This window comes from Dreissena polymorpha, chromosome 1 (genome assembly GCF_020536995.1).
Source record: "Dreissena polymorpha isolate Duluth1 chromosome 1, UMN_Dpol_1.0, whole genome shotgun sequence".
In the NCBI taxonomy this organism is placed as follows: domain Eukaryota; kingdom Metazoa; phylum Mollusca; class Bivalvia; order Myida; family Dreissenidae; genus Dreissena; species Dreissena polymorpha.
In genome coordinates, this window is record NC_068355.1 from 88,301,141 (window position 1) to 88,328,402 (window position 27,262).

General features: G+C 36.6%; 2 protein-coding genes and 1 long non-coding RNA gene across 3 annotated transcripts; all 3 read left to right on the top strand.

Moving 5' to 3' along the window:
* Positions 1 to 888: 888 nt before the first annotated feature.
* LOC127839481 (cytochrome c oxidase subunit 6A1, mitochondrial-like) lies at positions 889 to 14,387 on the top strand. Its single transcript, XM_052367879.1, has 3 exons — positions 889 to 1,084; positions 5,616 to 5,755; positions 14,108 to 14,387. Exons 1-3 carry the CDS (start codon positions 940 to 942, stop codon positions 14,222 to 14,224), a joined length of 402 nt encoding a protein of 133 aa, XP_052223839.1. The 5' UTR covers positions 889 to 939; the 3' UTR covers positions 14,225 to 14,387.
* On the top strand, positions 5,776 to 13,959 carry LOC127839492 (uncharacterized). Its single transcript, XR_008030359.1, has 2 exons — positions 5,776 to 13,650; positions 13,796 to 13,959. It is a non-coding gene; the product is annotated as an uncharacterized LOC127839492 (long non-coding RNA).
* A 7,194-nt stretch (positions 14,388 to 21,581) lies between the features above and the next one.
* On the top strand, positions 21,582 to 26,821 carry LOC127839500 (UNC93-like protein). The gene is made up of 3 exons (XM_052367893.1): positions 21,582 to 22,735; positions 25,278 to 25,545; positions 26,239 to 26,821. Exons 1-3 carry the CDS (start codon positions 21,815 to 21,817, stop codon positions 26,469 to 26,471), a joined length of 1,422 nt encoding a protein of 473 aa, XP_052223853.1. The 5' UTR covers positions 21,582 to 21,814; the 3' UTR covers positions 26,472 to 26,821.
* Positions 26,822 to 27,262: the final 441 nt, after the last annotated feature.

Genomic DNA, 27,262 nt, shown 5'->3' on the forward strand with positions numbered 1-27,262 from the left:
TCTCTCCTCTGTCTTCTTCTTCTGCTGCTCTGACTTCATCTTGCACCATTCTCCTCCTTTCCATGTTTCCAGCAGAGCTCCATAATGTTATCTTGGAGCTGCCTAGCCCCTGTCTGCCTACAGCTGTGATGCCGTTAATGTCTTTTTGCTGAAGTCTTTTCTCGGCCTGTTCGACTGCTTGGCTTGCTGACCACTTTATCCTAGTCCTAGTTGAACTGTCCTGCGATTGATTGAGCGTCACTACCAGTCGTGTCTTTGCAACTTTGAACTCCTCCACTAGTGATGATAGCGGGAGTTGTAGCTGGGTCGATCGCCCATACAATCCGATGCTGGTAAAGCTTGGTGGTATTCCCAGCCATCGGCGCAGGTGTCTGCTGATCTTTCTGTTCGAGCATCATCAATTATTTTTTAACAGAAGGAACGCTATGTAACATTTTCTGGATATTCGTTTACTGAAGAAAGCCTGTGGCCGAAATATTTATAAAAGAGTAACTGTATGAAGTTTTAAAAATGTTACTATTGATAAAGATCGAATATGGGTAATGATATTATCGATTATAGACTTTGTTCACTATCGCCAATTTAGCAAAGTTTAATTGTGCATCTATTTTTTTTAACTTCCAGAACGTTTGACATTTATCATGCTGTAATTTAAAAGTCGAAAATATATAGTTATCTGTGTAGAATTATAGATCACACTCACTCACTGTAAATGCCACAAGAAATATGACAGAGTCGGAATAAAACCAAACAAAGTTCTGAGTGTCGATTTTATTAAACAATATCCGCGCAGGGATATCAAATTATGTTTATCAGCGAATTTCAACCTCTGCAGATCGATTTGACAGGAACCAGCAAAGCTTGATTATATTGTGTGTGAAGAGTTGTTTAAAGTGTAATGTAGCCGTTGTGCTCGTACACCTTTGAAGAGTCGTAAATATGTCGGGCGTCTTAGGAAAAGGCATTTTAGCCAATATTAGGCGTTTGTCTGCTAAACAGACACAGAATGCTGCTCGTACAAATATTTCCACCAGCAAATCCCTCCAAGTAGTACAGCCGTACACAGAGTACCACGAGTTCCATTGTAAGAAGTATTGTTAGTGACCTTCACTTTTTAGTATAAGTGGGTGGAGAGCGGTGTGTAGAAATGCCGAAATCCCCATTAATATTAGTTATTTATAAAAAATACTGTTGATTTAAAGATAGAATATTGTAAAATACACTGAATTGATTGACGAAACATTGTTTTTATCCACGCTTGGTAGTGAAAAACTAGAATATAAACATTATCATTGGGATTCCAAGTATGAATTCATAGTGCATATTTGCACAAGCACGATCAGGTACCAAATTCCCGCTGTAAAGAGGTCCAATTGTCAAAAAATAATCTGGGGGCTTTTTGATATTAGAAAGCAGTGGTACAGACAAAAACTTAACAACAATATCCCACTTCTTTTGAAAAATAATTACTTGTAGGGATTTCGGTAATTCTATATTCGCCCACCTATTACCAAAATCCCCCATATTTACATTTGAAAGGGTCAAAAATGTCATTTGTATGATTGGTTTTTGGCTTCACTTGAATGTAAACGTGCAAAATATGATATTGATATTAATGTTAATTATTAAACACACTTGACAGCATAAGTTGCCTCTTACATAATAAGGGATTTAACACGATCACCATACCTACAACTCAAGAAGAACCCACCACTTAACAAGAACCTACCATATTGTTCATATAGATTTGATTAAATTACTTACTTTCATCCAATAAAGCAGGGGTATACAGGGCTCAACATTAACCTAAAAACCAACTTGCCCTGCCAGGCAAGTACTTAAAAAATCTACTTGCCCTGAACGTAAAGACACTTGCCCAAACATGATATATCACATTAACTGTAAAGCTCATATTTTTTTATTAAAGATCATAATTATACACCACAAAACCTTTATTTTTTATGTTTGAACATTTAACAAAATGATTACAGCAATTAAAGTCTAAATTACATTGTAAATGTTCTTTGTTTATTTTTGCACTTGCCCAGGCGGACAACTAGATTATAAAATAACTTGCCCGGACCCAACTTTTACTTGCCAGGGGCAATAGGACAACCATTAATGTTGAGCCCTGCGGTATACCCACTGAACATGTGTATATCATCATGTCAACATTTTTTGACAATCCTGCATGCTGTTGTTTTACATCTCATACAATAAAATATTAAATAAAGCTAATGCTTATATGTACTTTCACAAAATATCTGTCCAAATCTAATATCTTGCAAGAATAAGCCAGGGACCGAAACTTAGCTCGCAGTCTTCACGCTAAATATTTTAGCCAAATAGCCCTTCGGGCTTATCAGATGGAATTTTGAATAGCCTGAAGACATGTTCAATAGCCCAAAGAGGTCAATATACATGTAAATGTTATTACTTTTTTGGCCAGGAACACCAAAATAGTTATTAACAATCAGAAAATCTACTTCCATTAGTAAAAACAGACGCATGTGATTACAGTAATAAAGGGTATTCTGTTTCCTTTTGAAATGCTTTTTATACAAAATGCACCAGATAATTATGCTGTTTATTGTAACTTTATTATTACACATGTTCTCATTCAACGATTCCATTAATCAGTTTGACCAGTGTTAGGTTATATTTAAAGCAAATTGATTATTATCGTATTATAACTAGGTAAATTGCCAGTGAATTTCTGAATTGTCGGCATGTGGCTTCAGAACAAAAGGCCACTGGGTGTGTTAATTGCCGAATCTACCAAATGACAATGTCTGCTTCTTTAATTTACTCCCGATGTTTTGATAAGCATGTGTCAACTGTGAAAAGTATTGTATATTTGTAAACAGATTTTAAGTAGCAAAGTAGGTCACGTAGCAGAACGAGATTGCAGAACAAACGAAAGTACTACACTTATTAATAATAAGTTGAAAAAACGTCTTCTAATACGCAAGAATAATTGATTAAAACGCATGAAAATCTAACTGTAATAAGGATCAATTTGTTTTTAACCCAATGCGTACAATATCCCTTACACAGTCTTCGAATTAGCCTATAAGCCAGAAGCCCGAGTCGATTCTTGGGCCGGTCGGTCGATCCTAAATGCTTATAAAATAGCTCGATCGGTCGATTAAATATTTGAGCGTCATATCAATGACCTGATTTATACGCATTTTTAAGAGGCACGATTAAATTTGCTATTTAAATGCCTAAAATGACGTTATACGTTTAAAAGCATGCGGGCGCCATTTTTCTAAACTGTCGTGTAAACATCCGGGTATGTTGCTATTTAAAGAAATGATGCAATTGACGCCTTTTCAAGATGAGGTTATTCAAACTGAACATGCGTAGATCCGGGATGTTCGCGCATCGGGCACTTCGCAATGTTTTAAAGTAATGACCAATCTAGAAGTGTATTTAATTTCAGAAGCGTTTTACGAAAATGTATATATAATTCATGAAAAATGGACAAAGTTATTTTTCAATAAGAATAAAAGAGTCTGTAAGGGATATTGTACGCATTGGGTTAAAACAAATTGATCCTTATTACAGTTAAGTCTCCATGTGTTTTAATAAATTATTCTTGCGTATTAGAAGACAATTTTTCAGCGTATTATTAATAATTGTAGTACTTTCGTTTATTATGTAATTTCGTTCTGCTATGTGACCTATTTTGCTACTATAATCTGTTAACGAATATACAATACTTTTCACGGTTGACACATACTTATCAAAACATTGGGAGTAAATTAAAGAAGCAGACATTGTCACTTGGCAGATTGGGCAATTAACACACCCAGTGGCCTTTTGTTCTGAAGCCACATGCCGACAATTCAGAAATTCACAGGCGATTGTCCTAGTAATAATACGATAATAATCTGTTATTTTAATAGGCTGATGTATTTTTGAAGTTCTTCGGATATTTTTTCAACATGATAATAATTCGATTTGCTTTAAAATAAAACCAAACACCGGTCAAACTGATTAATGGAATCATTGAATAAGAACATGTGTAATAATAAAGTTACATTAAACAGCATAATTATCTGGTGCATTTTGTATAAAATGCATTTCAAAAGGAAACATAATACCCTTTATTACTGTAATCACCTTCATCTGTTTTTACTAATGGAAGTAGATTTTCTTGTTAACCAGGTTTTCCGAAGGAAAAAACTGGTTATTAGATTGGCGAATGTGGGCGGGCTGGCGGGCGGGCGGAACAAGCTTGTCCGGGCCATAACTTTGTCGTTCATTGTCAGATTTTAAAATCATTTGGCACATTTGTTCACCATCATTGGACGGTGTGTCGCACGAAATAATTATGTCGATATCTCCAAGGTCAAAGTCACACTGAGAGTTCAAAGGTCAAAAATGGCCATAAATGAGCTTGTCCTGGCCATAACTATGTCATTCATTGTGAGATTTTAAAATCATTTGGCACATTTGTTCACCATCATGGGACGGTGTGTGGCACGAAAGAATCACGTCAATATCTCCAATGTCAAGGTCGCCACGACTAAAAATAGATTTTTTTTAAAAACAAACTTACAAAGGGGGTGAATTTTGTTTGTTCATTTCAAAAGTTCAGTTTGAGTTTTCTCCCTTTATCAGATTTTTTTTCACAATGAAAACCTGGTTTTGTGACAATTTTGTCCCTTGTTAATAACTATTTTGGTGTTCCTGGCCAAAAAAGTAATAAAATTTAAATTGACCTCGGGCTATAGAACATGTCTTCGGGCTATTCAAAATTCCATCTTATTTGCCCGAAGGGCTATTTGGCTTAAATATTTAGCGTGAAGACTGCTTACAGACTCTTTTATTTTTATTGAAAATTACTTCGTCCATTGTTCATGAATTATAAATACATTTTCGGAAAACGCTTCTTAATTTTAAATAGGCTTCTAGATTGGTCATTATTTTAAAACATTACGAAGTGCCCGATGCTCGAACATCCCAGAATGTGATCTACCCATGTTCAGTTTGAATAACCTCGTCTCGATTGGGCGTCAATTGTATCATTACTTTAAATAGCAACATACCCGGATGTTTACACGAAAGTTTAGAAAAATGGCGGCCGCATGTGTTCATGCAATTCTTTACAACGTATAACGTCATTTGAGGCATTTAAAAAGCGAATTTAATTGTGCCTCTTAAAAACGCATATAAATCAGGTTATTGATATGACGCTCAAATATTTAATCGACCGGTCGGGCTATTTTATAAGCATTAAGGATCGACCGACCGGCCCAAGAATCGACTCGGGCTTCAGGCTTATTCGAAGACTGTTAGCTCGCACACTCGCAAAATGCGAGCGAGATTTATGAATAGCGAGTTGAAAAATATAAAGCTTGCAATTTCTGCAAGTACAAATTTCAGATTTCTCAAACATTTGTGCCACTGCCAGTTTGACAAAATGTCTATGCCAAAGTTGTCACAGTTTAGTGCCTAAGTAACTACTACTTACAAAAATGTCTAGGCCAAAGTGGCCACAGTTTTGGGCCTAAGTGACTTGAGCATACAGTGCTGAAATACATGTATGTAACAAGCTGCTGAACTGACTTTATACTTATACTAAGTCATGTATGCCCTTGTTTCAGTGCGGGAATGTAAGATGTACACTTACATGATCTGGGGACTGGTGGCCCCAGGCCTGGCCCTGTACAAGTGGTACATCATGACTCACCATGTGGAGCGTGAACCTCTGCCAGACTTCCCCCATCTTCACATAATGACCAAGGTCAGTGAACCAGCTATACTTTATAAAGACCTTTGAAAACATACAATGTAGCATCAGGGCTCAACATTAACCGAAAAAATAACTAAGTACTTAGAAAATCTACTTGCCCTGAACGTAAAGCCACTTGCCAAAACATGAAATATCACATCAACTGTAAACCTCATATGTTTTAATAAACCAAAATGATACAGCACAAAACCTTTTTTATTTTTGAACATTTAACAAAATGATTACAGCAATTAAAGTCTAAATTAAATGCTCTTTGTTCTTTTTTGCACTTTTCTGGGCGGACAACTAGATTATAAAATAACTTGCTCGGACCCAACTTTTACTTGCCAGGGGCAATAGGACAACAGTTAATGTTGAGCCCTGAGCATGTAAAACATTAAGACATTTGTGCAAAAAAATGTTTATTATCTTGGCCAAATTAAATACATGTATTTACTTGGGATGGCAAAATTATTCAAATATTCGATTAAATGGTCAGCATTCAAATAATAAAAATGATATTTGCATTTTTTCCAAACTTAATTTCACCAATATTTAATGACCTGCGAACCGCTTACTAAAAAGCAACCGAAATCACCTGGGAGTAACATGTTTGACGTGACGTTCTTCGTGTCAAACTGATAACGCGGCCTGTATCAGTGTTGATTGCGCAATGCAATATACACACTCTAAGAAAGGCCCCGACTGTTGTTTGCCAATGGGGTGCCAATTAACGGTTTCAATTGACTGGTGAATAATAATTAAGTTTTGTGATCACAGTATGTACAGTCATTAAAATGTGTGAATTACTCAAATCGCGCAATGCAATATACTTACTATAAGAAAGGGCCCGAACTGTTGTTTGTCAATAAGGTACCAATTAAGGGCTTCAATTTACTTGCGAATAATAATTTAGGTTTTGTGATCACAGTTTGAACATACATTTAAATATGTGAATTACTCAAAAGTAACAGATGAAATAAATTAAACAATCATCAAGGAATCATAATTCAAATCTGAAAATGCCACCAGCCCCTTCTGCAGTATGGAATACTTTACACGGTCTGTGGATAAGCAGACCGCAACGTGTAATGTGTGTAAACTTAGTTTTACATATGCGCGGTCTGCTACAAATCTGTGGAATCATTAAAAAATAAAATTCAATGACATGATGTTTTTCATTTTATTTGTGCCCGATCACAGTATTGGTCATGTATTAGTCGACAGAGATACAATTATTCGATAGCAACGTTAATAAACAGCCTCGTATTTAGCAAACGGATATAACTTACAAACCAATGGAAATTAACACATAACAAGGTAAAATCAATCCAGCCATTTTATGCGAATATTCGAATATTCAATTGAATGAATTTGCGAACATGCAAATACCGATATTGGTATTCGATGCCATCCCTAGTATTTACTATTAATCTCAAACTGTATATTCCTTAAATGAGTACTTTTAAAAAGAAATATTACATTTGTACATGTATCTTGGATAGTAATTTATGCACTGAATGATCTTTCTTGCCAATAGTTGTGCAGGATGTTTTCTTGACATTTAAAAATTGATTACAAAAGCATGGTATCCGTTAGAATTTTAGCTTACCTGAGCACAAAGGGCTTGGTAAGCTTTAGGTTGTAGGGATCTCTGCTGCATCATCTATTATTTTTCTGGCATCAATAAGAATAATCGTGACAGAACTTGCATAGTCTGTCCATGACCACAAAATCCTGGATCCATCGATTCAATAATGGGCAAGATATGACCAGCATCACAAGAAGTCTGGCATTTTCTTTTAAGAAAATACACTTAGAGGACAAAGTGTAATATCTATATTGTGTCTACCTTGTGTCTTCTAGGGAATTTCAATAGCTCTAACAGCCTATTGATCCCTTTAAACTTCTTCAATTTTAATATCTCAACACAGGTCTGATTTTTTTAGGTTATAGATGCCACTATGTAATTAAATTTACTTTTATTAAAACACTTCTGAGATGTCAAAACGCTTATCCAACCAGAATTTGTTTAGTAGAGCCATGAGCAAAATTACGGTATCACATTTCACAATGTCTTGAGGTAGATTGTTCGAAACTGCGTCTTTTCGTTGTCCAAAAGAATGGAGGCAAATTGACAAATGTGCTTTCCGTTTTGAAAGTTTTAAACAATAGCCTTATAGTCGCACTATTCTCAGCAAATGTATTTGAAAAAGGTTCCAGCATCAATATCATTAATTTAATGGATTATCATAAACACTTGAATCAGATTGATTCTTTTGAGCTGATAATCCATAATAGAAGCTTTATTTTTCTTCCAATCTTGGCAATACTTGCACATGATGTGGATAAAGGTTATTCTTCAAAACAATCAAAATGGTCCAGATTAAAGAAAAAAGACTAGAGTTATTGCCTATTCTTAGTGAAAACAATTATTTAAAAAGGTTAGTATTAAGACTTTCAGGCAACAAAGTCTTAATTATAAACGTATTTTTATGCCCCCAGTAGGGTGGCATATACATGTAGCAGTTGGATGTCCGCCAGTATATGTCAGTCAGTCAGTCTGTCCGTCCGAAAAAAACTTTAACATTGGCCATAACTTTTTCACTATTGAAGATAGAAACTTAATATTTGGCATGCATGTGTATCTCATGGAGCTGAACATTTTGAGTGGTGAAAGGTGAAGTTCAAGGTCAAATGTCAAATATATGGCGTCTGTCCGTCCGAAAACTTTAACATTGGCCATAACTTTTTCAATATTGAAGATAGCAACTTGATATAAGGCATGCATGTGTATCACATGAAGCTGCACATTTTGAGTGGTGGAAGGTCAAGCTCATCCTTCAAGGTCAAAGGTTAAAAAAAAATCATCAAAGCGGCGTTATCATGAAGCTGCACATTTTAGTGGTGGAAGTTCAAGGTCATCCTTCAAGGTCAAGGTCATCCTTCAAGGTCTAAGGTAAAGAAAAAAAAAATCAAAGCGGCGTTCTCATGAAGCTGCACATTTTGAGTGGTGGAAGTTTAAGGTCAAGGTCATCCTTCAAGGTCAAAGGTAAAAAAAATTAATTAAAGTGGCGCAATAGGGAGCATTGTGTTTCTGACTAACACATCTCTTGTTTTTAACAAACTTGCACCATGTGCGTATAACATTAAAAATTTTGGCCAACTGAAATGTTTGTGACCAATATAAGAAAATTTTAATGTTTAAGGTGAGATTATCATCTTTTATCACACTCTCTAATGTGGAACAGGTTTGAAGGAAATGTCATTGAGCTGGGAAAGATGGTATATTGCTGGTACTACGATTAACAGTTTTGAATGTCATAGAATGCTAAATAAAGGATAAACCAAGGCTAATGTATGTCCAAAAGTTATCTTAAGAAGTGGTATTATTATACAGGGTTGGCATATTGACCGGTCAATTGAGTATTGACCGGGCCGGCAGTCAATACCCGGTTAAAACCGGTCAATACTGGTCATTATTGGTCAATACTGGTCCATTGAAAATTGTAGCATTTAAACTTGACAAAGGAAGAATTTAAGCTATTCTATATTAAATCAATCATTATTCTGTAATTGATAAACTTTTTTTGAGTTATCTATTGTAAAAAAAAGCTTTAAAACTGTAAAAAATGCTTCTTAATTATTTATGGAAACGGTCTCAAATACAAAAGAACTAAGGCAATATCTTTATCTCAGTGTATCACATCTGTTACTGAAGTATTATTACTTTTGTAGTTACCATAGTATTTCACTGATCTATTGATATATCTATTTGATAAGCTGATGGACAAACAGAACTCTTGTGGTTTCTAGGGTCATAAATGATCTGGCCCCTAAGCCTTAATTGGTAATAAAATGCATGCACTGGTATGTCTCTGATAGTGACAAGGAAGCAAATCTGCCCTACCTGGGCTTAGGCTATTTCATTTCACTCAAACAAAATGAGATAACTTGCTATTAATGTTATTAATTTAAAAGTTACTTCTAACTTGTCTCCTTTCTATATTAAGAGGGTTTTCTTATTTTAAAGTTCAATTGGTCTTCAAATGAATAAGCAATCAAAGTTCTTGATTTTGACAACAAATAATGTTTACCAATTGTGGGTCTACTCTAGACTCTTCTTTTCAATTATTTCTTCCTTTTAATAATTATTTCTTATTAAGTTTTTTTTTATATCAATGGTAAAATAAAATATTTTTTCACTATTTTGTTAAAGAAATCCAGGCAAGAATACATGACAAGTAAGGGTTGTGTCAAAGGTGCCATGTAAGGCCCTATTATCAGTTTTGGGGGCCCTAACCTGTATAGGTTTGAAGACTGTGAAAGACTGTGGAGACAGTGGGGCATGAGGAACAACTAATACACAGTAATTGATAGGTTCTTGTTTAATCAGAATTTTCTGAGCATTCATAATTCGTTAAAATTGAAAAAAAAATTCAATCGCCCAGCAAAATTCAATTGACCAACTTGACTCATTTGCAAAATTTTGAGAGATTGGCCTACAAATTGCATGAACAGGTATAAAATAGTGGGTTTTAATAGCTTAAGACATTATTGGCAACATGTCTGTTTAATTTATATTATCAATATTGTTTTATTAAGCATGGAATATTAATCAAAATTGGGGGTAAAGTTCAATCGACCAGTAATGACCACTTTGGGAGTATTGACCGGGGCGGTTTTAACCGGTAAAAACCGCCGGTTAAAACGGGGGGCGGTCGATTGGTGCCAACCCTGTTATTATATGATGATTTTGAGTAATATATGTACTCAAAATCAACGAATATTTTGAAAAATATTTTGTAAAATAAAGTAAACCCATAAAAAATCAGTAATTCTTAGCATTAGCCAAAATTTCTACGCTAGATGTGGTATGTTAACAATTACATAGATTTAACGAGATACCTAGTCTCTTTTATTTTTCGTGCAACAATATATTCCATTTAATTTCCCTCCACGATATCCGAACATTTGCGAACAAACACAAGACTGGCTTCTGGCAGCGTCGGAAGAACAGCATGAGAACTATGTCGTGCTTCCAAAGCTGCCAGAAACAAGACTCGTGTTCGCTTGTAAATGTAAGGATATCATAGCCGGAAATTTACATGAAATATATATTGTGACACACAAAAAATATAAAAAAGAGCATTTTGTATCACATTCAAATATATGCTTTAAACCACATCTAGAATTGAAACTTTGGCTAATGCTGTAAGGAACATTGATTTTTTAGCTCACCTGATTGCTCAGGTGAGCTTTTGTGACCGGTCTTTGTTCGTTGTATGTCCATCAGTCCGTAAACATTTGCTCGTAAACACTCTAGAGGCCACATTTCTTGTCCCATCTTCATGAAACTTGGTCAGAAGCTTTGTCCCAATGAAATCTCGGCCAAGTTCGAAACTGGGTTGTGCCGGGTCAAAAACTAGGTCACTAGGTCAAAAAAAAAGAAAAACCTTCTAAACACTGTAGAAGTCATATTTCATGCCCTATCTTTATGTAACTTTGTCAAAATGTTTATCTTAATGATATCTTGATTGAGTTCAAAAGTGGTTCCGATCCGTTGAAAAACATGGGCGCCAGATGGCGGGTCAGTTTTCCTTATTTGGCTATAGAGAAACCTTGTAAACACTCTAGAAGTCACAATTTTTACCCAATCATCATGAAAATTGGTCAAAACATTGGTTTTATTGATATTTCGGACGAGTTTGAAAATGGTCGGGATCGGTGAAAAAACATGGTCATTAGTGGGCGGGGCATTTTTCTCTATATGTATATAGTGAAAACATGTGAACACAGTAGAAGTCACATTTTTGGCCCAATTTTCATGAAATTTGCTCAGAACATTTGTTTCCTTGATACGAGAGTTGAGTTAAAAAATGGTTCGGGTCAGTTGAATAACATGGCTGCTGGGAGTGGGGCAGTTTTCTCATTATGCCCCCCCCTTTCGAAGAAGAGGGGGTATATTGTTTTGCTCATGTCTGTCCATCCGTCCACCAGATGGTTTCCGGATGATATCTCAAGAGCGCTTATGCCAAGGATCATGAAACTTCATAGGTACATTGATCATGACTCGCAGATGACCCCTATTGATTTTCAGGTCACTAGGTCAATGGTCAAGGTCAAGATGACCCAAAATAGTAAAATGGTTTCCGGATGATAACTCAAGAACACTTATGCCTAGGATCAGGAAACTTCATAGGTACATTGATCATGACTTGCAGATGACCCCTATTGATTTTCAGGTCATTAGGTCAAAGGTCAAGGTCACGGTGACCCAAAGCAGTAAAATGGTTTCTGGATAATAACTCAAGAACTCTTATGCCTAGGATCATAAAACTTCATAGATACATTGATCATGACTCGCAGATAACCCCTATTGATTTTCAGGTCACTAGGTCAAAGGTCAAGGTCACGATGACCCGAAATAGTAAAATGGTTTCCTGATGATAATTCAAGAATGCTTAGGCCTAGGATCATGAAACTTCATAGGCACATTGATCATAACTCGTAGATGACCCCTATTGATTTTCAGGTCACTAGGTCAAAGGTCAAGGTCATGATGACCCGAAATAGTAAAACGATTTCCAGATGATTACTCAAGAACGCTTAGGCCTAGGATCATGAAACTTCATAGGTACATTGATCATGACTCGTAGATGACCCCTATTGATTTTCAGGTCACTAGGTCAAAGGTTAAGGTCACGGTGACCCGAATAAGTAAAATGGTTTCCAGATGATTACTCAAGAACGCTTATGCCTAGGATCATAAAACTTCGTAGGTACATTGATCATGACTCGAAGATGACCCCTATTGATTTTCAGGTCACTAGGTCAAAGGTCAAATTCACGGTGACCTGAAATAGTAAAATGGTTTCTGTATGATAACTCATGAACACTTATGCCTAGGTTCATGAAACTTCATAGGTATATTGATCATGACTCGCAGATGACCCCTATTGATTATCAGGTCACTAGGTCAAAGGTCAAGGTCACAGTGCCAAAAAACGTATTCACACAATGGCTGTCAAAGTCACGATGACTCAACTTAGAAAAATGGTTTCCGGATGATAACTCAAGAATGCTTACGCCTAGGATCATGAAACTTCATAGGTACATTGATCATGACTCACAGATGAAATAATCATGAAACTTGACCAGGATGTTTGTCTGGACAATATCTAGGTCAAGTTTGACATTTGGTAAAGATTGAATGAACCGACTCCTCTCAGGTGAGCGAACTTGGGCCATCTTGGCCCTCTTGTAATGTGATACCTTTAAAAAAAAAATATTTTACAAATTATTTTTTGCTCTTGAGTTTTCATGTGCTTTTTAGATTCTGTTGTAGTTCATATGTCCTTGGATGCAACCTGCCATTTACTAGAACATGATTGTACTTTACCGAATCATTTAAGCTTCCAAAAATTATTATGCCCCCTTTCGAAGAAGAGGGGGTATATTGCTTTGCTCATGTCGGTATGTCGGTCGGTCTGTCGGTCCGTCCACCAGGTGGTTGTCAGACGATGACTCAAGAACGCTTGGGCCTAGGATCATGAAACTTCATAGGTACATTGATCATGACTCGCAGATGACCCCTATTGATTTTGAGGTCACTAGGTCAAAGGTCAAGGTCACGGTGACCCGAAATAGTAAAATGGTTTCCAGATGATAACTCAAGAACGCTTAGGCCAAGGATCATGAAACTTGATGGGTAGATTGATCAGGACTCGCAGATGACCCCTATTGATTTTGAGGTCACTAGGTCAAAGGTCAAGGTCACAATGACCCGAAATAGTAAAATGGTTTCCGGATGATAACTCAAGAAAGCTTTAGCCTAGGATCATGAAACTTGATAGGTAGATTGATCATGACTCGCAGATGACCCCTATTGATTTTCAGGTCACTAGGTCAAAGGTCAAGGTCACGATTACCCGAAATAGTAAAATGGTTTCCGGATGATAACTGAAGAACGCTTATTCCTAGGATCATGAAACTTGATAGGTAGAATGATAATGACTCGCAGATGACCCCTATTGATTTTCAGGTTACTAGGTCAAAGGTCAAGGTCACGGTGACCTGAAATAGTAAAATGATGTCCGGATGATAACTCAAGAATGCTTATGGCGAGGATCATGAAACTTCATTGGTACATTGATCATGACTGGCAGATGACCCCTAATGATTTTCAGGTCACTAGGTCAAAGGTCAAGGTCACAGTGACAAAAACATATTCACACGATGGCTCTCACTACAATGGAGAGCCCATATGGGGGGCATGCATGTTTTACAAACAGCCCTTGTTAAAATAATGATGCTCATGTAAATGAGTTGCTTTTTGTAACATTTTTCAACTGACCATTGTAGCCTTACCCGTGGGGTGATGGAAAGACCTGTCTTTTCAACTACAAGATCCAGAAGTTTCACAACCCTGAGGATTATGGCCATCTAAGAACTAGAAAGGAGGAGGAGGACGAGGATTAGACACCTAATATATCCAGTTCTTTTATCTGATATTTAATTTGGGAAAAAAGAATTGCGATCAAAATGCTTGAGTGACATGTAGAACATTTTGGAATTCAACAGCAGGTGGATTTTTGTAGAATGTTTTATGTTGATTAATATTAAATAAAGAGGTTATAAAATACATAGCTAGTTTTTGTCTGTTTGTTATGTCCACAATTAACCATATCATGAATTGTATGTGTCTGTAATGTTTTACTAAGAACATGATGGACTCAAAATTCTTAAAATGCATTTTCATGCCCCAACCTCTGGTATAGTTAAATGTATTATATGTATAGCAGTCCCACAGTCCATTTGTCTGTCAATTCAAATGTCCGCGCGGGCACCCCTCTACTGGAATTTTTTCCTAAACACTTGCAGATATCGACCTGAATTTTTGCATGACTTACAAATCAAATTTGAATTGTGTTTTGGTCCATTAATTTTTAACCAGGTTTTCCGTAGGAAAAAACTGGTTATTAGATTGGCGAATGTCGGCGGGCTGATGGGCGGGCAGAACAAACTTGTCTGGGCCATAACTTTGTCGTTCATTGTGAGATTTTAAAATCATTTGGCACATTTGTTCACCATCATTGGACGGTGTGTCATGCGAAAGAATTACATAGATATCTCCAAGGTCAAGATCACACTTTGAGTTCAAAGGTCAAAAGTGACCATAAATGAGCTTGTCCGGGCCGTGACTATGTCGTTCATTGTGAGATTTTAAAATCATTTTGGCACATTTGTTCACCATTATTGGACGATGTGTCATGTGAAAGAATTTCGTTGATATCTGCGACGTCAAGGTTACACTGTGAGTTCAAAGGTAAAAAATGGCCATAAATGATCTTGTCCGGGCCATAACTATGTCGATCATTGTGAGATTTTAAAATTACTCTGTACATTTGTTCACAATCATTAGACGGTGTGTCATGTGAAGAATTGCGTTGATATATCCAAGGTTAAGGTCACACTTTGAGTTCAAAGGTCGAAAATGACCATAAATGATCTTGCCCGGGCCATAACTATGCCATTCATTGTGAGATTTTAAAATTACTAGGTACATTTGTTCGCAATCATTGGACGATGTGTCATGCAAAAGAATTAGGTCGATATCTCCAAGGTCAAGGTCACACTTGGAGTTCAAAAGTCAAAAATTGCCATAAATGAGCTTGTCCAGGCCATAACAATGTCATTCATTGTGAGATTTTAAAATGACTGTACATTAATTTTGTTTACAGTCATTGGACGACGTGTCATGCGAAAGAATTCAAGAGTTCAAAGGTCAAAATGGCGATAAATGATAATGGCATAATAATTCTTAAAAATCGCCATAAATAAGCTTCTCTTGTTTTGTGAAGACAGCATGAAAAATATTCTGTGTCAATGCAGCATGTGGGGTCATACGTCACGTCTGTGACAAAGCTCTAGTTATAAATATATTTTTTTGAAAACCTGGTTTTGTGACAATTTTGTCCCTTGTTTTATGATGTTACGGGCCTTGGACTTTGGAATTTTCTTTTATATTACACATTCCCTTTTTTTTTTCCCCCGAAGGAGGGCATATAGTGATCGGACTGTCCGTCTGTCTCTCCGTCACACTTTGCGTTTAGGTTTTGCGTTTAGGTTTCGAAAAATGCTCATAATGTGTACCGCTTCAGATAGCAACTTGGATATTTGGCATGCATGTGTATCTCATGGAGCTGCACATTTTGAGTGGAGAAAGGTCAAATTCAAATCCACTGGAAGTAATAAGCTTCATAGGGAGATAATTATCTGTACCTGCCAAATGATACACTTTTTATATAAACCAAAGCGGCACAGAAGGGGGCATTGGTTTTCTGACAAACAAATCTCTTGTTTCTGTAATGCTTTCTGATACTTACCTTAGTTTTGACGTGTGAGTCATGTTAATTCTTCAAAGCACACTTAGTGGGTTTGCATACTTTCATATTTTTGGCTCACCTGAGCACAATGTACTCATGGTGAGCTTTGGTGATCGCTTTTGTCCCAATCATATCTTGGACTAGTTCGTTAATGTTTACTGTTGGTTGAAAAACATGGCCGACAGTGAGCAGGGCATTTTTCCTTATATGGCTTTTAAGAGTAAAACTAGAGGCCACATTTATTGTCAGATATGCAAGAAACTTTGTCAGCATATTTGTCTCCATGATATCTTTGTAAAGTTCGAAAATGGTTCCGGTTTGTGAAAAAACATAGCCACCAGGGGGGGGGGGGCATTTTTCCTGATAAGGCTATAATTAAACTTTGTTAACAGGCATTTATCGTCTGATCATTTTAATGATATCCTAGGCTGCACAGAGAACAGGTCAGTTCCTTTGTATCTCAGGTGAGCGACTTCGGGCTTTCATGCCATCTTGTTGAAAAGTGTGATTAAATATGTTAACTTACAAATCTTTAATGTGCACATTCTATTGAAATCATTGAATTTATTAATAAAAATAGCCATTCGAATACTGGACTTGTGCGGCTCTCTGAAGCAAATGCTAATACGCTAAATACACCACTACTATAGGTCTTTAGTGAAAAAATATACACTAAACAAGTTCTGAACGTACATGTAGTACTCACTGGTGTACAAACAAGTTGACGTATGAACTAAGGTTCTAATCACAACAATATTTACAGTCCAATATGTTCGCTATTTAATGCAAGCTCCAGAATATTTTTCGGCGTAAGCTGAATAAGCCAGCTTTTCACCCTGACTTGACCTTTGTAAGTGTCCAATAATACTCAAATAAAATTTCCCGCGGCTAGGTACGAATGAATACACTTCATTTATTCCATTGGCTGATTTGAGTATAACACCAGAACATTGGAAACATATCCGCGTCTTTGTAACACTGTTTTACTGCATGAAACAATTTTATCTCTAATGAAAAGGCCCAATAGATAGAACAGTTTTACAATCAATTTTCGACATAAATACAGTTTGTGCGTTCACCTTTTATTTTCAGAGAATTACCAGCGCAAAAGCGTTTAACTAAAGGCTATGTTGTCATATTTAGTACTTACTTGCATTGCATTTCAACCCGCGAGGTTTCGGGTCAATACGCGGTCATTTTGTGAAAGTCAGTGTTTATATACAGTTCATCACCGGAGTTCGCAAAAGGGGTTGCGATCATTGTGTCTTACTGACAATAACGTAGTGACTGTAATGCATTGCATTCCAATCCGCAAGGTATCAAGGTCAGTTTGCGGTCAGTTGCAGAAATCTTTATATAAACGCCGTCTCGTAAACTTTGTGCACTTGAGGTCTGTTTTGATCAGAAAGATACAAAATAAAGATATTCGGCGATATTATTGTGGTATGTCAATCATCGATTTTTAATATGGTTTCAAAATTTGCATGATAAGGACCAATTTTGATAAAATTAATTAGAAATATTTATCCATTTAGACCAGTTTATTAAGCATGACCACAATAATTCGCTATACTATAATTATGCAATTAAATAAGATTCGAGTATTGCCGGCTGACCTATATGCACTCGTTTATTTTCATGTTTCTTGTGTTTTTCTATTCTGTAAATATAGATATCTGAGTAATAATATCACATAAAGCAAAATAAGCCACGAAATCTGGCGCAACACCCCGTAATTGATTTGCTTATGATGTAGCTAACAACTGCGCAGAAAAAAGGAATCCGCTACTTTTTATCTCATAGAGATAACTTTTGATCGTTCATAAACATCGACCACAATCAACGCCGTATATCTTTTTTAAAGATATTTCTTGTTTCTTGGTGTTCTAAAGTAAAAATGAGGGAAATCTGCAAAGCTATATACTCGTACCATCATATGATTTTCATACAATTTATTATTTCGTTTAATATTAAAAATATTAGGACGGTGTCAGTTCCCAGCTTATCACATTATTTGGTCCGAAATGACATTCACCATGTAAGTGCATGGGACGTAAAACATAAAGAATTGAGCCACAAAAATCAAGTCATATTTTACACGTTTTTGATAAATATCGGGAATAACAAACCGCAATATACAATTAAATTCATTTTGGACAATATACTAACCTGCACCAAAAAAACGTAAGTTCAGCTTAAATGCTCCCAATAATCAATGTTATTGTGGTATCCGGACAAACGGCACCCGGACAATCGGCACCCTGTGTTGTGTTTTTTTTTGGCATAAAGCCCGTCAGCACCTTGTTGAGCTAAACAGCCCAATATATGTATACAATATATAATTTGACCACACTAGACGGAGATAGTACTCCTTTTATCGCTATGTCCGTCAGGTATTATTTACATTATTTTACAATTAGCGATCTGTTTTTTTCCAACCAATTAGCGGATTAGACTTATCAGTACGATTAAGTCCATAAGGCGTTGACGGCATTTTCTTTCGCAGCAAAGTCAAATCACGTCAAACATCTTTATTGGTAAAAAAGAAATAACTTTTGTTAGTCTTAAATCGGGCGCCGTTTGTCCGTGTTTATAATTTAATCGGGTGCCGATTGTCCGGGTGCAGTTTGTCCTATAATCTGTTATTGCCAGACAATTGTCAGGAGACGTGTACGTTCAAGCATAGTATATTGAAATGACTTATTCACCAGTTTAAAATATCCTGACTTAGTATGCCCCAAACAGAATAACAGATGTTTGGCCCGTGGCCCTCTAGCTCATAGCCATTTTTTCATGTTCATGAAGAAAATCAGCAGACTGAAATGTGTGAGAAAATAAACTGTGTCGCGTTTTCACTGAAGATTTATAGAGTCCACTGGACGGTTAAAAAATATCCCATAATGCATGACGAGCATGTAAATTTATGCTTTACAATATGCGCAGTGACATTTTTGAACACAATTTTAACAAATGATATTTGATCATGCAAACACTTCATTGATGGTGTATCTATTATGAGCGGATACTCGTCTTTATTTCACAACGTTTTAGCAACAAATGCTCTTATGTTTAAAATGACATTTTTGAACACTAGTAAGTGAAGCTTCTATGACCAGCATGAAGAAACTCCTACATTTGTTTTGGAACGGTGAACATCTTCAATTGCTGATCGCGAAAGTAAAAGCATGTTTGCTACAATTTGTAAGTTCTAGTGATTTTCCTACCAGTTGCAAAAGCTTATTTTGGGACACTGTCCAAAGGTTAATGTTAGATTAGATATTTTAAGTATTGAAATCAAACATATTTTTAGTGCAAAAATTAAAAAATAATTCCCAATTTCAAGGGTTTAAAAACAGTTTGATTTTAAGAAGTAGGATACAGAGTGAATAAGTCATTTAAGAAAAAAAAACCCGCAACGAAATAGGACAAAGGTCATTTTAAACATACTTGGTGAATTGTGAGATATGTTAAGACATATTAAATACATTATCCTTATTACTGATCTATGTAACAGGCCTGTTTTTTAAGAACATAATGTTAAACATAAAATATTTAGTATAGATGTATTGTACTGCAAACATAACCAATATAGAAATTGTGAAACAAACCATATACTGTGTGTATACACACGAGTCTGACATTTAAATGAACGCAGATGTTCACTGTGTAGATTTCACTACGTATGCATTGATTCCCGTCTTTTTGGTTCTTGTAAATAAACAAATTATTAATGTGTGGCAACTCTGATGTGATGATTGGGTTTACTGCACATATATAACTATTTCCTCACATATCAACATCTTATTTATATACGATTATATTTGTACATATGTTGTTAACTGAACATATATTATTAATTCATCACATATTAACATCTTATTTATATACAAATTTATGTCTACAGATATTTTCATGGTTGTAATGTTGAATACTATGTGATACAAATGTAGCAACTCTAAAATAAGTATTACAACCGTTATACCAACTCACACAGGAATAATGCTTACATTAGAATCAATGACTGCGATACATGTCAATCAACATTTATCAGCTTACAAAGATCCTGGAGTGAAAGTGTTAATTAACAAACATAAAGGTGTTTGTAAAGACTTCGCTCCTGATAACAAATAATCTTGAATCTGAGACAACTGAAAAAGTATTTTCATTCTTTTGGCACACCAAAATTGTCGTTGCTAAGGTTACACAAAGAATTGATAACACATACCGGTAGTGGACTTCTGTTAAGCCTTATTTTTTGTTTTGTTTCTATAAGATTACATTCTTATTTTACCATTTCGACTATATTGCACCTGTGTTATTGGATGCACAATATGTGCCAGTTTATTGTTATTTATCGGAAATACCATGGGCGAACAGTGGTTTATTACTGTCGATACATCTAGGTGGAGCGAAACTGTTCAGATTTACCCATGCAGAAAACACGAGAGCGAGAGAGTTTCGCCATAAAGTATTTTCAGCCTCAGTCTCTGTCATTGTAAATAATCATGAGCAATCCGACAAAAGGCGGTCAAGAGCACAGACCTCCGCCAAAACGATCTGTACATAATAGTTTACTCATTTATGCCTAGCGTCTAGAAAAAAGGCATTGGCAAACAGCGTAGACCCAGATGAGACGCCGCATGATGCGGCATCTCATCAGGGTCTGCGCTGTTTGCTTAAAGGAATTTATGTAAGAAATAAGTATACTAGACATCCTTTATTTTGGAAATAAATTGATCCAATTTTGCAGGATGGGAGAGTCCAATAGGTATAAATGGGTTAATTTCGAGACTATGATCCGGAACATCACACGGGACTCCCCAAAGATGTAAAAAACAACAGTCATGGAACACTTTTATTGAAATCCTAAAAATTGGCAAATAAGCCCTCGAAGTTAGTCTGCTGCATCCGACAGTAGGCTCTGGTCGTCGATATTTGTTTATTTTTGTGAATATGCAATAGTTTATTGTTATTGTTCCATCGAATGAAATAGTTTCAATACAACAATATTTTTTTTATTTATTATATCCGATCGAGTGTATTTAAAGCCTGTAATCTAGGCCGTTTCTGTTTGGGGTCTTCTTCTGTAAAACCCCTTAAAACAGTCGTATGTTATGTTATTTAATTGATACCATTATAAATAAATGAAATTAAATATATAAGTATTTTACGAAAAATAAAGATAATACTAGTAAAGGCAAAATGTAAGAGAAAATATATATAAGTGTTCATATTAACAGCAAATAAATCTCTATCAGTAACCGAATGTACCGGTAAAGTTGGCGGTTGAACTCGTCTCTCCACCTGCCGGCTTGGCCCGGTACACGCGCCGACAGAGAATGGGCTTGCTGATACGCCTTGATAAGTACTATCTATATACGATTAAACAACAATTTTGTAGCCAGGTCACTGTAAGATATACAGTCTTATCGCCAATATAACAAGCGAAAGTTTGACATACTTCAATTTTAACACAATTGGTAGTGTCACTATTGTTACAGTATGATAATAGTTACTAATAAGTGTAATCTTGTGATATACATGTATTTCATTGTATATTGTTCTAATTAAATCATTATTGTTAAAATGACAAATGAACCATACATCTCTTGTAAAAGATATATTATGATTTATTCATTTTCAAATCGCCTTCGTTGAAGACAGGAAGGTATATACCGACACAATGGATGTTAATACAACTGAGTTTAGTCTCGCAGAGATAAGCGACCCTAAGAACGTACTAAATGATGACGGGTACAAAACTGCGCTAAGCCGGAAGTTCCAGCTGCGCCTCAACCTTGCGTGGCTCTGCCTGATCTGGGTGTTCACGTTCACGGCGTACTCGGGCCTGCAAAACCTCGAGGCCAGTCTGGTCCCTGGTTTCGGCGTGTACTCCCTGGCGGCAATAACCGGCGGCGGACTGGTCTCCTGCATCCTGGCACCCGCCATCATCGCCAAGATCAACGCGAAGGGCGCGTTAATCTTCTCGTGGATTTGCCTCTCGATTTTCGTTGCATGTAACTATTATCCACTGGAATACGTTCTCTTGCCGGGGGCCGCCATTGAAGGCCTCTCTACTGGGCTCATGTGGACGGCGCAGGGGGCGTTTCTGACCACCATAGCTGTCGAATACAGCGACATCATTAAAGAACCGTTAGAGGCAGTGCTCAGCCGCTTCTTTGGTATATTTTGTATGGCATTTCAAAGTACACAAATTTGGGGTAACGTTATATCATCGGCCGTGTTGCACGAAGCGCCATTACCGGACGCCGGAAATGCGTCTTCAATCCCCTCGTTTTGCGGGGCGGACGACTGTCCGTGGGATAAGTTATTTGGTGGTTCAGGTAACAGCACGATGCCTTTGCCAGCACAATGGAGAATATACACGCTTATCAGTATATATTTAGGCTTTACAATTATCGGTCTTATCATCACCGTGTTTCTGTTGAAACCCATCAAATCTGAAGGGGCGGAGGTGTCCGTCCGGGTGCAGCTGCAGGCCACACTCCGCCTACTGTTTACAGACCGCAAAATGGCGCTGCTCGTTCCAATGAGCATTTGGACCGGCATGGAGCAGTCGATCCTCTTCGTCGAGTTCACACGAGTAAGCGAAAATCTTGTCATAATTGTACATTTGAGTATTCAACATTTAAGTACTTCCACTCTTCTTGTGCATTCTGATGTCTTTTTAACAGTGTGGTTATTTATCATTACCGTTTGTCAACTTACATTTAGTTTATACCGGTAATGATATATGACATTTCACACATAATTTATTCGATGCTGTTTCGACATTTTGAACTTGCATTGTGAACGGTTTTTAAGCATACATGGTTTTGTGACATACGCTTTCTTGCCTGTTAAAGTGGGTTTTCGTGAGATGCTCAGACATATACACGTATATGCGTTTTTATTTTATTCCTTAATGTAATTTTTTAACATGTAGAAACAAAAGCCAATATTTTCAGCGTTCATTGATTTTCACATGTACACTAGTTATTGCGAATCTCCATATTCACATCATATCTACACATAAGGTAATATACCGGTAGGCCTACTGTAGATGCATTTATTTTAAATGACATTAATTTTCGTGGATTCATTTAATCTGGCATTTCGGTTGATCTTAAATTCGTGGATTGGGTTTTGATATCTGATATGAGACCTCGGACTCGAACGCTGTTGAAGATTGATTTCTTGTTTGATAGGGCCGATAATAATCCACGAAAATGATGGTCCGACGAATAATTTTGGTTTCAAATGACTCGCATTAAATTGTTTATTAGTAAATATGTTCGTACAACAGAGAATATGGCTATTCCAAATTGTGTCTATTGCAAACTACTTGGTACGACCCAGCGACTTTTAAACAGCATGGCATTGAGTGTCCCCTGTCGCTCTTTTAATGTGTCGGAAGAAAAGCTACGTGGCACACGATGCTAACTACAATTGCATACACGACTTTAACATTGATTCTCTATGTCAAAAATCGTGCTTCTTATTTTGCATACATTTGTGGTCAATTTTCAGAATAAGTAATGACCAGAAAAATTGAGCTATCCTATTCAATTGCGTAGCGCCATATACGGATAATATAAACGTGCGTAACACAAAAAATCGGAGCGTTAAAGATATTAATAATATATATATAATATTTCCTTCAATTAATGTGCATAGAGTTAGGAGCTGCTATGTACATTTCTTACGTCATCTGGAATGTTATGCCAGACCGCATTGCCGTAAAAACAAGTGTTTAATGCAGTGTATTCTTTTATTTAAATGCCGCATTCTATAACACGCATTTCACAAGTGACTATTTGATTTGTATACCCCCAAAGTAGGGCATATAGTGATCGCACTGTCCGTCCATCTGTCCGTCTGTCTGTCCGTCACACTTTGCGTTTGAGTTTCGAAAAATACTCATAACTTCTATGTCGTTTCAGATGTAACATTCATATTTGGTATGAATGTCTATATGAACAAGGTCTTTCCATACACACACACACACATTTTGACCCCTTTGACCATTACCTTGAACTTAGGGTCCGCGTTTAGGTTTCGAAAAATGCTCATAACTTCTATGTCGCTTCAGATGTAACATTCATATTTGGTATGAATGTCTATATGGACAAGGCCGTTCCATACACATACACAAATTTTGACCCCTTTGACCATTACCTTTAACTTAGGGTCCGCGTTTAGGTTTCGAAAAATGCGTTGAGTTTTCAAAAAAATGCTCATAATTTCTATCAAAGCGTTTATCTGGGGCATATGACATCCTATGGAGACAGCTGTTGGTTTTGTTTATAAAATAACAATGTACAATGCTCATTTGGTAAGTCTGTAAAACCGTGCAATGTGTAAAAGCAGACATGTAGTTGAAATCAAGCTCATACCACAATACATGTATCACACAAGTACCACATCAGATATAACACACATTTGCCAGCATAATTACCCCATATTCAACTATTATTTCGATTGAGATTAATTGTCAAATGAGTTTCTCTGAAAGAAAAACAATTAAATATGCTGTGTCGTTTTTGACTGTATTTTTTAGCTCGGCTGTTTTCGGAGAAAACCCGAGGTATTGTCATAGCCAGCTCGTCGTGTCGTGTCGTGTCGTGTCGTGTCCGTCATCGTGTCGTCCGCGTCGTGCTAAAACCTTAACATTTTGTCAAGGTATTGAACATTGGCTCTAACATCAAAGTGCTTCAACCTACAACTTTGAAACTTCATATGTAGCTGCTCCTTGATGAGTTCTACATGCCACACCTATTTTTGGGTCACTAGGTCAAAGGTCAAGGTCACTGTGACCTCTAAAAAAAAATCTGTCAAGCTTTCATTTATTCAAAACTACACCCGCAGCCGAGCGTGGGACCCGTTATGCGGTGGTCTTGTTTGTATTCTAGTTCTCGTTTAAATGATAATTAATCGAATAATGGATTAATTCAGATAACATTAATAAAAGATTATAGTTAATATTATTATGTTAAAATATTTTTAGTTTTTAAAATGAAAACCTTTAATAAATAATCGAACAATAATGATAAATATTGCGTTAGAAGTGTAAATGAGCAAAAAACCCGGTACCGGCTCACTACAAGATCACTTTTGCTTGACCCTTACGTCGCTTTCTTCCACAGTCTTACGTGGCATGCGTGAAGGGTCTAGGCTACGTGGGGCTCACGATGATCTGCTTCGGCGTGGTGAACACGATCGGCTCGCCGCTTTCCGGGCTCTTGGGCAAGTACATGGGCCGCATCCCGCTCTGCTGGCTCGCCACTCTGCTCAACCTCGCCGTGCTGGCCCTTATGCGCTTCTGGACGCCAACTCCATCAGAAACATACGTGTTCTTTTTAATACCGGGAGTCTGGGGGCTGGCGGATGCAATCTGGCAAACGCAGAGCGGAGGTAAGCATCCGGTGGTCTAGTAGGGGTAGTTATGTATCTATTGCGATTGTGTTGATATAATTCTGTTTCGCTGTCACTCTTAAGTACTTCCATTGATGCGCTTTTTCTACTTTAGGCCGACATAATGACCTGGCATTTAAGACCCCAATTACCGGAAATTGTATTCATGGATCGTTTTCTATATTTGCATTAAGCTGTTTCCTTGCACGCTTTGTACGAGTTTACTGAAATCATGGGTGGATACTAAGTAAGGTTCAAATGAAATCGCTTTTGGTACGGAAATTAATTTATTGTTTATACTTAACTTTAATATATTTATGCCTAAAGGGCTGTGCCAGGTTAATCTTGGCTATTTACACTGGCATTTAGGTGCATAATCTTCTATTTTTTGCCTCGATTATCGAATTAAAACAAGCTTCTATCAATTAATGTTATAAACATGATGAAAGCTGTTTTAATTTTAACTCAAGTTCATTAAACATGATTTCTGTAGTATCCATTCAACTAAGTGACATAAGTATTCGAACAAAGTTTTAAATACTCATCTTCAGAAGACGTAACCGAAATGTATAAAGAAATTAAAATAGTACGTGCATGTATAATATTTAATTAAACTATATGAATTAATATAAAAACCATAGAACATTATGATTGAGATACGTTAACCGTAATTCAAATTAATGTTCTCCACAGCGATGATAGGCGCGATCTTTTCGACCAATCAGGAGCCCGCATATGCGAATCTGCGGCTGTTCCAGGCAGCGGGCTTCACCATGGCGTACCTATACAGCAATTCGCTCTGCGAGTACATCAAGCTCTATATCGCGGCTGCTGTCGTCGTCGTCGGCATCATTTTACAGACAGTCGTGGAAATCATTGTGCGCCGCTCGGAAACACGAGTGGTTGAAATGGATATCAAATATTAGCGACTATATCAACACCGCAACATGACTTTATTGCAAGATATTCAAATTGCTTTAAGTGTATTTTTTAGACATCGATTTAATAGTATTGAATCAAACATCGTGATTTTGATAGAATTTTTTTACCTCGATTGCTTAGTTGTCAATGACACATGGTTGTACAAATATTTGATTGATTTTGTTGAGAAAATATGTGATAATTCAATGGTTCGGTATCGATCTCAGATTGTTACCACCATGATATATTATAACTCATCTCAATAATGTTAAATGGTGCAAGTTGTTTTTTGTTTGTACTCCTTGCTCGTATAATTATTATTGACATACAAAATAAAGGACTGTTTTAAAACTTTTTTTGCAGTGAGTAAAAAAATCTAACAACTTTGTAATTTCATTAGGTTTTTTCCCTCTAACTGCAATACAAGTATTTCTTGAATTTTGCGTTACACAATAATCCGATTATGGTCTGAAGGACAGTAAGTAGAAGCATACAGTGTGTACCAAATATGTAATCTTACCCACTTTGAGCTGTGTATTAAAGAAGTTTTGACAAGTATCATTATTTTAACATCATCTGTCGGTCGGCGCTGTTGGTGGTACACGCGCTTCTCACATAGGAGGCTCGGTTATAATCCCCGTTCCCGGAGCTTAAGAGTTTTGTTGGTGATAGATATAACGGACGTTATTTAAAGTAATGATTTTTCCATTTATACACACTAAAAAATCCCTGCACAAGATTTGTACTTGGGATACAACCCACCAGTCCGGTATGGGTCACCATACCGGACTGGTGG